The sequence below is a fragment of the Pseudonaja textilis genome, chromosome 3 (assembly GCF_049901715.1).
Source record: "Pseudonaja textilis isolate UNSWEBS1 chromosome 3, rPseTex1.2, whole genome shotgun sequence".
Classification (NCBI taxonomy): Eukaryota; Metazoa; Chordata; class Lepidosauria; order Squamata; family Elapidae; genus Pseudonaja; species Pseudonaja textilis.
The window spans coordinates 101,182,539-101,193,081 of NC_141992.1; the positions used below are offsets into that span (position 1 = coordinate 101,182,539).

The following is a 10,543-nucleotide window of genomic DNA, read 5'->3' on the forward strand; positions in this document are numbered from 1 at the left end:
CATTGCAGTTAATACTGCTTTTAGAACATAAAAATCTGAGAAAGATCAATTGATCACCTAGCTTCATATCTAAGCATACCACTTAATTGTGATGCAATACAATTTCCTAAGCTCTTAATTCTCAAAAAACTGAAGGTTTCCTTTCTAGGCTAATCTCATCCGAGGAATCAGTTTTTCAACTTTTATCTGGGAGACTGGAATCATTTACCTACAGTTATTCATCATTGTGTACTTGAATATATACCAGTCTGGGAATTGCCAAGACATGCTGGAAGGACAAACATTTAAGGAGACGGAAGTTTTAGAGCATATTTTATTTCCCATCTCCAATCTGAAACATACATTTTGCTGTCTTTGCTTTGAAGATGGTTATATAAAAAGCACATGTTATCTGAACAGAATATTGCAGCAGAACCGCCATACATAAAATATAGATTAAATTAGCAAGCACAATCTTCAACTCTTGTTCAAATGTCTAATGGCAAATCATCTTTAGACTGCTTTTCTCGGCTCTCCACCCATGCTTTATTAATTGTTCTCTTCATCTCATCATCTCCTTCTGCATACATCTTTTTCAGTAGATTCATCAGTCCTTCACTGGGGTCAGATGTATCATAGGAAGCTTTCCTAAAGGATGTACATGGACAGGAAATTATACTGTTATGTACTGAGTTTGGTACGTTCTATAACAAGAGCCAAATATTTAACATTGTAATCATATGGTCTGTGATTTATCTATCATACGTATCATCATCTATGTGTGTGTGGGTATGTATGTATTATTTTGAGAGTGGGCATCAGAATTTCATTTTTAATGTATACCAGTGTGTTCACAGAAAAAAGTGACAAGAAAGCTTATCTTAAGCACCTTTGCCTGATACTGAAATTGATATTTGCAAAAATAATTTGATTAAAACAAATATCATGGAATAAAATACAAAGCCTGTGTTTTTTTTCAGTGCCTAATTTGTTTCTTCTCGCAAATGCAATAGCCCTAGAGATCTAGTAATATACATTCATTCATATTCATTTGGTAAGACTAAAAAGTTAAGTTCATTAAACTATTTTCTGTACATTGTAATATACCAAAAGCTGTGAAATGATAATTTGAACAATGATAATTTAAATAATGTCTATTATAGTTTTCATTTAGGAGCGCAATTCCAAGATGTCATCATCACTGATATTCAATATAATATGCAGTATAAAAATTGCCTGGTATAAAAGGTTTGGTTTTTTTAGTTAACATGTTTCAGCAACTGGCCATAAAATGCAATTTCTATAAAAATCTAGATTATTCTTTTCCCATAAAGTTTCTTAAGATCCATAGTGAGCACGAACAGGATAAGTATAACTTCTTTAAATCTATTAAACTTTCATGTGCTACATGGATTAAAGGAATCTTGGTTTGTTGAATTTTAGCTTTATAACTTACTCTTTTTCCTTAGTCTCTTTTTCAACCTGCGTTAGGCACTCCCATTTTGCTTCTTGCTGCTTCTTACATAATATCAAGATCATATCTGTTTTGATCTGTAAGGAGGACGAAAGCAGAGTTCAAAATAATGCAAGAAGCCAGAATTAGCAGAAAGAAACTTATTTGGATTATTTTCAAAATCCAATGTAGATATATTATTTAAAATAACAAACTTACTTTTGTAAACTAATCTTGTAGAATATTTTTTTAAAACCCAGAGTTTAAGAAGTTTAAATGCTATTCACGAAATTCAAAACCCCAGGTTACTTATTTTCCCAAGATTCCCTTCTATATCTGTTACTGCTTTAATAATTGCAACATGAAAGCTATGAGTCTCCATATATGATGGCACTGGATTGATAAAGTTGTTCTAGGCAGAAGAGATTTCCTATTTTCAAATCTGAGACTATATTTTCTAAAAACTCTGAACCTGGATGTGACACGAATGATTTTAGAGGGTTTTTTACACCTTTTCTAGGTAAAGAAAACTCTGCCAGGGGAAGCAGTGCTCCAAGATAAGATTCACCAGTTCACTCAGAATTAGGCCTATGATATTTAGTAGCTCTTACTCAGGACTAAGAAAAATAGAGATTCTTTTGGGGAATAAGAACTGCAAGGACAATTGCCTATCGATCTACCAAAGTAAAAGACCACCTAGTGATAAAGCTAATTTATAGGAAAACACCAGAAAGCAAAAACCAACTTAAAAGCAGAGTTTGCTTCATTCTAAAAGCTTGGTTTCTTTAACCATTATTCATTGAATAAACGACAAATGCCAAGCTCACATGCCATGTTAAGTCAAAACCAAACAAAATATATTATGAATAAATGTAATGAGTAGAAAGCCAGTCAAAGCATTTGTATGATGAGTATTACCATTGACTACATCAGATATACTAACCTTCCATGAGCTGCTTTTAGCTAAGATTGGTTTCAGAAGGTTGTTGAACGTCATTGTATAATTTTTGTTATTTAAATTTTTCACCAGCAGATGAAATGAACTAAGAAGATAAGAAAATAAATCAGAATTCTCTATAAACAACCATATCAAATAAATATCAAGAAGCCACCCTAATAGGAAAAAGGGAGAAAAAGCTGTAGGTTTGTTTGGGCCTAAAATTTAATATAGTTGAGTGTTTGAAAAAGTTTTGTTAAATATGGATGAATAAGACCCAGGCAAGGATTGCATTGCTTTAAGATGTCAACTTGAGTGGCAGCCACACATTTAAGCTGTTATATATAATGGATCTATCAGAAATAAACTAAAAACAGTTTGATACCTAGTATCAAAGGGGACACAATCCTGGTCTTGAACAGAATTCTCTCATTTCTTCTGGTCTTGCATAATGGCACTCATGTAACCAACAGTGATCAAGATTATTTTAACTGAACAGTGGAACAAAAATAAAAATTGGTCCTATAGCTAAGCTGCTAGGATAGTTGATCAGTTGCTATTAGTGGGACTCCTTTACCATGTTGCATGATGCTGGCTTTGTGGGTATTTTAGCCATGATTATGACTCTCCTGGCATTGTGGGCAAATATCTTAACCATGGTTATCACTAGACTAAGCTTTGTTTAATGAGCCAGTATACCTTTGAAAGATGGTCTTTTTTCCTTTTTATAAAGCTTGTATAAGCATATAAAGCAGTAGGTATAACATGCTACCATTTCTAATGGTAAAACCATAACTTGGGAATAGCAATCATCTCTTCTTTCTATATAAGAAGAGAGCTCATTTTCCTCACCACTTTTAGACTCTGTGAAAGCCAGCAGCCACAGCAAGAACAACAGACGCTGCTTACACCTTCTATCAAAAACAAAACCTACCTTTCTGTAAAGTGCACCTGAACATTCTCAGCTGGCAGATGTTGAACACCACTTAATGTGACATAGATTTTCACAAATTTATCAGACTGATCCCATGCTAAAGGAATGAAAAGAAAGCATTCTGGATATTAAAAAGGGAATACTGATTTTAAATAAATAATATTTCATTGTTTATTTTATGTAACAATTATTAGATTTGTATGCCATACATCCATAGATCTTGTGTCTAAATCAAGTTCATTTTAATTCTGGAAAAATTTTAAAAAATATTAGGCATGAAAATAAAGATTAGAAAGATAATGACCCACACAAATAGAATGATGCAAAACTTTGAAGAGATCATGTCTTTCAATTGAGGTCCTTTCAAGGTTACTTTACAAAATGAATTGCAGCGCAGAATCTATTAAAAAAAAATCAAAGAAAACATTTTGAAAATCCTCAACAGTCTTCTATGCACTTCATTGTCTCAAATTGAATAGCTCCTTCCATCACATTTAAACAGGCTCTGTGGAGCAATCCTGTTCTTCACATACTTATCAGAAAGCATGTTGTTTATATACCTGCATGTAACAATTTTCACATTTGAGCTGATGATTTAATTAGCCAGTCAATATAGTCAAGGCATACAGTGAGCTGCGCTGGCTTGCAGAAGATTTCAAGGTTCAAATCAAAGAATTTAGCATTTCTAAGGAGTAACATCAAAACGAATAAATTCCTCACATGATTATATTTCTGTAGGACACTTTCATTTTGGAAGACCTTCCAGTTATCTCCTTTTCCCACACTGAAACTATCAAAAGTAGATTCATGGATGGGTCACAGTACTGACAACCTATTCACTCATACACTTCACCCTTTACAAATCCTTACAAACTGGACAAGGTCGATTTCATATTTACAAGAAAGGAGATAAAATGGGTCCAGAAAATTATTACACAACTGGTCACTTAAACATAATAAGTCAATCATAATCCAGTCATCTTTATTAGACATAACCCAACTGGCTGATGCAGGACAACATTCAGCCACTGTGCTGAATGCTCTCCACCCTCTACTGGAAAAATATTCTAGCCATTCTATAACATTTATCGATTTAAAGGCAGCATTTGATTCAATACCTAGAAATAGGGTACGGATAAACCTGACATCTAAAGTTGATTATGAAGACTGCATATCTCAATGGAGGTTAGATATGCCTCTAATATTTCAGTTACTTTTCTGTCGTAAAGTAATTCAGTTACTTTTTCTGTCCTAAATCCCATTTAAAAAGGATTTAAGATTACCAGCTTGCTTCAATTTTTATATCCACTCTGTATTTCAAAGCTCTGACAAAAACAAAATTCCATTCTCCAAAACTGGTTTCAGTTCTCTTTTAAAGTGAGAAAATAACCCTATCTACCACACAATTAGGCCATTTCCTCATACAAATAGTTACAAAGCCTTGTCATCAGCTTTGCCCAAACAAAAGTAGTGGTTTTCATTTGTAAGATTTGCAAGTTGGAAGACAATTTTTTAATACAGAACCCATCAAGGTATTTAAATATTTGGAAGTATCTTCTAAACATAAGCTTTTTTGTGTGTGGGGGGGGGAGCCAATAATGCTATCATACATCTGGCTTTTAAGATTACCAAATTATTTTTGAATTTGCCAACAGCACAGGCAGGAATTAATGTTCTTGCTGCTATAACTATAGAGTAAAAGTTACAACCTACCTTTTCTATGACATGCAGTATTCTCACTACAGAGACCCAAGACTTCAAAAATCCAGTCTAAATTCCTAAGAACATTTTGGGATCTTTTCAACTCCAACTATGTTCAGAATTTAGTCAAGCTTTTTCTGACAACTATTTTTTTCCTGAACAATAATTCTTCTAATTACTTACTTCTTCTAATCATGTTCTTAGAACTGATCTTCAGAAATACCTGTGTACCACTCATTTACATGTGATACTGATTTTCTTGACTTTTTGTTCCACATAAGTAGACATCAGACTGTGCTTTCTATGCTAATGTCAAGAAAATTCACTAATTTCCCAAGTTAGCATTAGCATAGCATGTATGATGGTTTCCAATGGGAAAAACTGAGTCACACATTTTAGTTTGAGGTGTAGATTTAATATCACTCCTATCTAATCTGTACTGGATTCAATACAAATAGCTGATTTATCTTCAAAAAGGATTTTGTAATCATTGTTAATCTCAATCAAATCACCCCTGGATTGAAATGTAGGTTTGATTCAAGTTTCTAAAGTATTCTTTTCTCTTTCCCGACTTTCTTTCCAATAGGACATTTAAGCTAATTTTCTAAAGGGCAAAGGAAGAACATTTTTTTTTTGGATAAAATGATACAAATAAGTATTTTTCTTCTCTCCCTTTGCTTCTGAATAATTTAGTATTAGATTTTCAATAGGAAAATATTTATAGCTATGGACATATATCAGGGTGGATTTGATTTAAATCAAGTCAATTTAAATCACTAGTAAAAAGGCTTGATTTAAATCAACTCAGTTTAAATCATAATTTTTAAAGAGCAACTGTCATCTTTGTCCTGCAGCAGCTCCTCCTCTGACCGGCTGTTGTCTCACCCATAGTCACAGTCACTTTAATGGGATGGTTGGTAATACGGCAATGACACAACAAGGTGAAGGACATAGTGGGAAGCAGGTGAGTGGATGCCTGCTAACAGGCGTTGTTATGATGGATCTGAAATGACAGGTACTCTTTAAATGTAAGGACTCATTCTTGATGATAATTAGAATCTTTATTTGCAAACAAAATGAAGGTTTTCTATTTAGCTTGCAGAGTTTGGATTGTTGAGTTTACCAAAAATGTATTACTCCAAGAGCATTTTATTAAATTTGATAAAAATAAAAAATCCAATTTAAATTTTAAAAAATCCAATTTAAACTTTTAAAAATCCATTATTTTACTTTAAAAAATGATTTTAATCCACCCTGTCATAAATGCTCATTTCTAAATAAAAATATGTGCATACTAAACTCAGAAATATGCATTATATATTCATGGTTTTTGCTTCATTCATTCTACATTTACTAGTCAGAGAGAGGGAAAAGCTAATACTGGAAACAAACTTGAATTGTATGACTGTTTTTAAAACAACAGGAATTAACAGCTCCATGAAGCCAAATACTACAAAGAATTGTTTTCATTTACTTCTATGTTCACAAAATACACTATATTATACCTAATCCTACCTATAACATATGCAATGCTCCTGTAGACATATGCAACCAACTTTTTCAATGTGTGCTAGCTTGTGAAATAAATGCTGGATACTGGAAGTTATAGATGTAACAAGTTTATACAGCTTTTTGTAGTACTCTGATGGCTATAATATTTCCTTCTACTGCATTCTGTCATGAGATAAAATAAATCCATTCCTACCATAATTGTTGATTTTCACTGTATATCCAGTAAGTGTTGGTTTTTCTTCTTCAGATCCTTCAGCTTTTAGCTTGAGTGGCTGAAAATTCTTGATTTCCCTCTCTATTTTGTTTTTTTCTGCCAGCAGAAAGTCACATATTCTCTTTCTTGTTGCCGTTTTCAAAAGCCCCTTCACTTCTTCCAAATCTTTTTGTAGCTGCACAGAATACATTGAGTATACAAATTAATTAGCATTACTATCAAATATTCTATCAACATCTGCTTGAAGGGCAAATTTATATAAAGTTAATAATAAAAATCAAACCAAAGGATAAAACTAGGCTACTGACATTTAGAAAGAGTTACAAGAGCATTCTAGTTGCTTAAATGGAGCACAGCCACTTTGGCCATTGTCCTGTAACGAGAGAATTTACCCACAGAATGAAGAGATTGACTATGGCAAGGAGATGAAGTGGTTTAAGCTCACCTAAAATCTGAACTAGAGAGCCATTTTAGTAGAATAGAATAGAATTAGAATTAGAATAGAATTCTTTTATTGGCCAAGTGTGATTGGACACACAAGGAATTTGTCTTGGTGTAAATACTCTCAGTATACATAAAGAAAAGGTACATTTGTTAAGAATCAATAATCATAACATACAACACTTAATGATAGTCATAGGGTACAATAAGCAATCAAATCCTAGGAAACAGTCAATATAGATCATAAGGAGACAAGTGGCAAAATTATAGTCATACAGTCACAATGGGGAGGGGATGGGTGATAAGGAGAGAGATGATTAATAGTAGTGCAGACTTTGTAAATAGTTGAACAGTGTTGAGGGAATTATTTGTTTAGCAGAGTGATGGCTTTCGGGGGAAAACTCCCCTTGTGCCTAATTGTTCTGGTGTGCAGTGCTCTATAGCGTCGTTTTGAGGGAAGGAGTTGAAACAGTTTGTGTCCGGGATGTGTGGTGAAGCGGTTAAGACACCAGGCTGACTTTAGACACAAAACCACCTGGGTGACTCTTTCAGCCCCAGGAAGGAGGCGCTGGCCAATCACTTCAGAAAAACCTTACCAAGGAAACTGCAGGGCCTTGTCTAGGCAGTTGGCCAGGTGTCAAGACTGACTGACGGGTGGGGGAGTTAATAAGAATAATTATTCTGAACTAGAAACACTCTGGTTCTATCACCTATATAAATCAATATAAATTCTCGTGGGTCTACCTCTACGCAAGACCATCCTTCCGCTGCCTTCTCTAGCACCCCAAGCCCTGGTAATAATGCCCGCCCCTAAACCCAACCTCCAAGACAACCGGGCTCCGCCACGACGCCCACGCCCCCGCCAGCAAAGGGTTGCTGCTGCTCCCCACCCCGCCAGCTCGGATCTGGGGACAGAACCACCACCCACCCTTCCCCCGTCTCCCGTCTCCTTCTCACCTCTTCCATGTCTGCGCCGAGGACCGGCTTATTTGATGGTGAGCTTTTATTCCGGGTCAGGCGCAGGCGCAGAAATTCCCCTCTCGAACTTTCCCGACGATTCTGCCCGGCCTCCCGGAGTCGTCAGTATTTGTCTGCTCGCCCAGCCAATGACGGAAGCAGAAGAAACGCGAATTTAACAACGTAGAGCTAGAAAAGTAAACGTAAATCTGTCTCTTTCTTGTAGAGCTTCCGGGTTGATTGAAATGGGGGGGGGGGAGAGAGGTGGCGGGGGGTTAAACGGGTAATAGAGGTGAAGTCTGAAGAATCCTGTCTTGCTTCCAATACACACAACACATACCTTGGACTACCGCGCTCAAGAAGCTAAGCAGGCCAAGGGTGTTCCATCCAGCGTTTGCAAGAAAAGATGAACTTCACCCTGGGCTTGCCTGTTCAAGTGTGCTTATGCCTTTAAAAATGTGCACGTCTTTTCCTGTTTTCTCGTCCCTTCCTTTGGCAAGCATTGATGGGGGGGGGGTCTCTCACACACACACGCACGCACACTCACATACGTGTATGGGACCATTCATTTTGTAATCACTTGCTATTGTTTGTTTTCCTTTAGTTTTACCTGATCTACCAGGAAGGGCTAGTTTGCAGACAGCCTGCAAGTGGCTATTACACCCAGTGCAGCTAGCGAGCACACCAGGTTACACAAGAGATTGCAACCAGCACAGACGCCTCCACTCTGCTTTTTTCAGTTGTAAATATGTAAACCAATGGCAGACACGCTCTTTTGGGTCTTTAGACCCCTTTAGATTTCAGGATAGGATCACTAAGATTAAAAGATATTATTTGACCATAAGTCCATGGCTACACCACCATTTCTTTTCTTTAAAAAAGCTTCCTGGGGACACCCAAAGAGGCATCTTCACAGAAAACCTTGTTTTATATTTATTCCAAACTCTTAGAATGACTAATAAAATGATTAAAGTCAACATTTACTTTAACCTTGCCATACAGTAAATAGCTGTGCCATCCGAATCTGAATTCATTGCCCTCTAAGTCAATGAAGTAACCTCTTTTTGTGAAGATTCACCCACTCTTTTAGCCAGACCAAACAACAAGCATCAAAATATAATTTCAAATCTGGTAAACCCAAACCTCCTTTTTCCTTACCACCTTCCAGTAGTTTATATCTAATTCTTGGATATATTTCCCCTTGCCATTTGGGGTTTTGGCAGTTTTTAAAATAAACAGAAAATAATGCTTATTAAGAATATGACCTCTCAAGATAGTGACATATTAACTAAAACCAGGTTTTAAGGTTGAGGAAAAAATGAACTACTTGGGGGTTATATTGGCAAATACAAATCTATTTCAAAATAACTATGTGCCTCTTTGGAATGATACCAAAAAAGGATTTACTGAGATGGGATAAACTACAATTATCATTACTGGATAGAATTTCTATAATTAAGACTAATGTTTTACCAAAGATTGGGGGGGGGTTTCAGACATTTCCAATATTCTTGTAATTGATACACCATTTAAACAATGGTAAAGGAATATTTTAAAGTTTTATATGGCATCAGCTTCCAGCGATCTCTACGCAATTATGCCACAATATCCCACAGCCAAGCATCCTCACACAAGAGCAGATTACAGATGCTCATAGCACCAAATCAGCAACCATCAGCAGTGCAGCCCCATTGCCTGCGCAAAGGCTGAAGCAGCCAAGAATTAAGCCTCCTTTGCCAAGCATGTCATGTAATTAAAGATAGAGCAAGCATGTCTGGAAGTGGCAAGGGAGAAGCTCGCCATAGAAAGAGAAGCAGCAACTAACATGGCAGAGACAGAATCAGCTACAGACCCTGACAAGGAGTGCAGTGTCCACAGTGCCCTGTGCTAGGCTCAGAATAAGGGGAGCAAGATCCTATGCAGCGCACTTCAGAATAAGAGATCAGTGGAAGACATCCTGTCACCACAGGAATCAAAGGGTGTTGTCACAAGAATCATCCACATATCATTAGAATTAGTGTAGGAAGTTAACCCAGAACTTCAGAGCAACAAACAAAACGATGCTCACCCTATATGAAGCAGAGGCCACCTACTTTTTTATACATCACAGGTCTCAAGCATCATACTAATGCCAGGACACTGCCTCTTCTCCTCAACAGGATGGCACAAGCTGGCCTAAAGCAGAAGTGTCAGGCATGTATGATAACACACTGCACTCATACTACAGCAGCATGTCACCATCTTACCCATCCGCAAACCAATTTACCTCAGACCTTGCCAAGTTCCTTGCTAAACATGGTGTAATCATCAAAGGATAGGGGAGGTTCAACGATTAGCCAGTTACAGAGCTTGGTGACCATCCTTCTAAAGTACAATAAGGGGACTAGACTTATCATACACTGTGGAGATGGACCT

At 36.4% G+C, this 10,543-nt stretch overlaps 1 protein-coding gene across 2 annotated transcripts; it reads right to left on the reverse strand.

The window, feature by feature from the left end:
- Nucleotides 1-295: 295 nt before the first annotated feature.
- Nucleotides 296-8,586, reverse strand: CACYBP (calcyclin binding protein). Of its 2 annotated transcripts, XM_026703339.2 has the most exons (6): nucleotides 8,129-8,586; nucleotides 6,710-6,905; nucleotides 3,304-3,400; nucleotides 2,376-2,475; nucleotides 1,436-1,530; nucleotides 296-627 (listed from the first exon to the last, which is right to left on the reverse strand). In XM_026703339.2, the coding sequence occupies exons 1-6, from the start codon at nucleotides 8,135-8,137 to the stop codon at nucleotides 468-470; spliced, it is 657 nt and encodes a 218-aa protein (XP_026559124.1). In that variant the 5' UTR covers nucleotides 8,138-8,586; the 3' UTR covers nucleotides 296-467. The 2 variants fall into 2 exon arrangements, with proteins under 2 accessions (XP_026559124.1, XP_026559123.1); XM_026703338.2 differs by lacking the exon at nucleotides 8,129-8,586 and having other exon boundaries at nucleotides 6,710-6,920.
- Nucleotides 8,587-10,543: the final 1,957 nt, after the last annotated feature.

Bases quoted from the DNA above. Each gene is read 5' to 3' on its own strand.
- CACYBP (XM_026703338.2), bottom strand. From the start codon at position 6,920: ATGTATTCTGTGCAGCTACAAAAAGATTTGGAAGAAGTGAAGGGGCTT. The intron at 3,401-6,709 runs GTAGGAATGGAT...TCATTCCTTTAG, and splicing joins AGTGAAAATCAACAATTATG to CATGGGATCAGTCTGATAAA. The intron at 2,476-3,303 runs GTAGGTTTTGTT...TTATCTTCTTAG, and splicing joins CAGGTGCACTTTACAGAAAG to TTCATTTCATCTGCTGGTGA.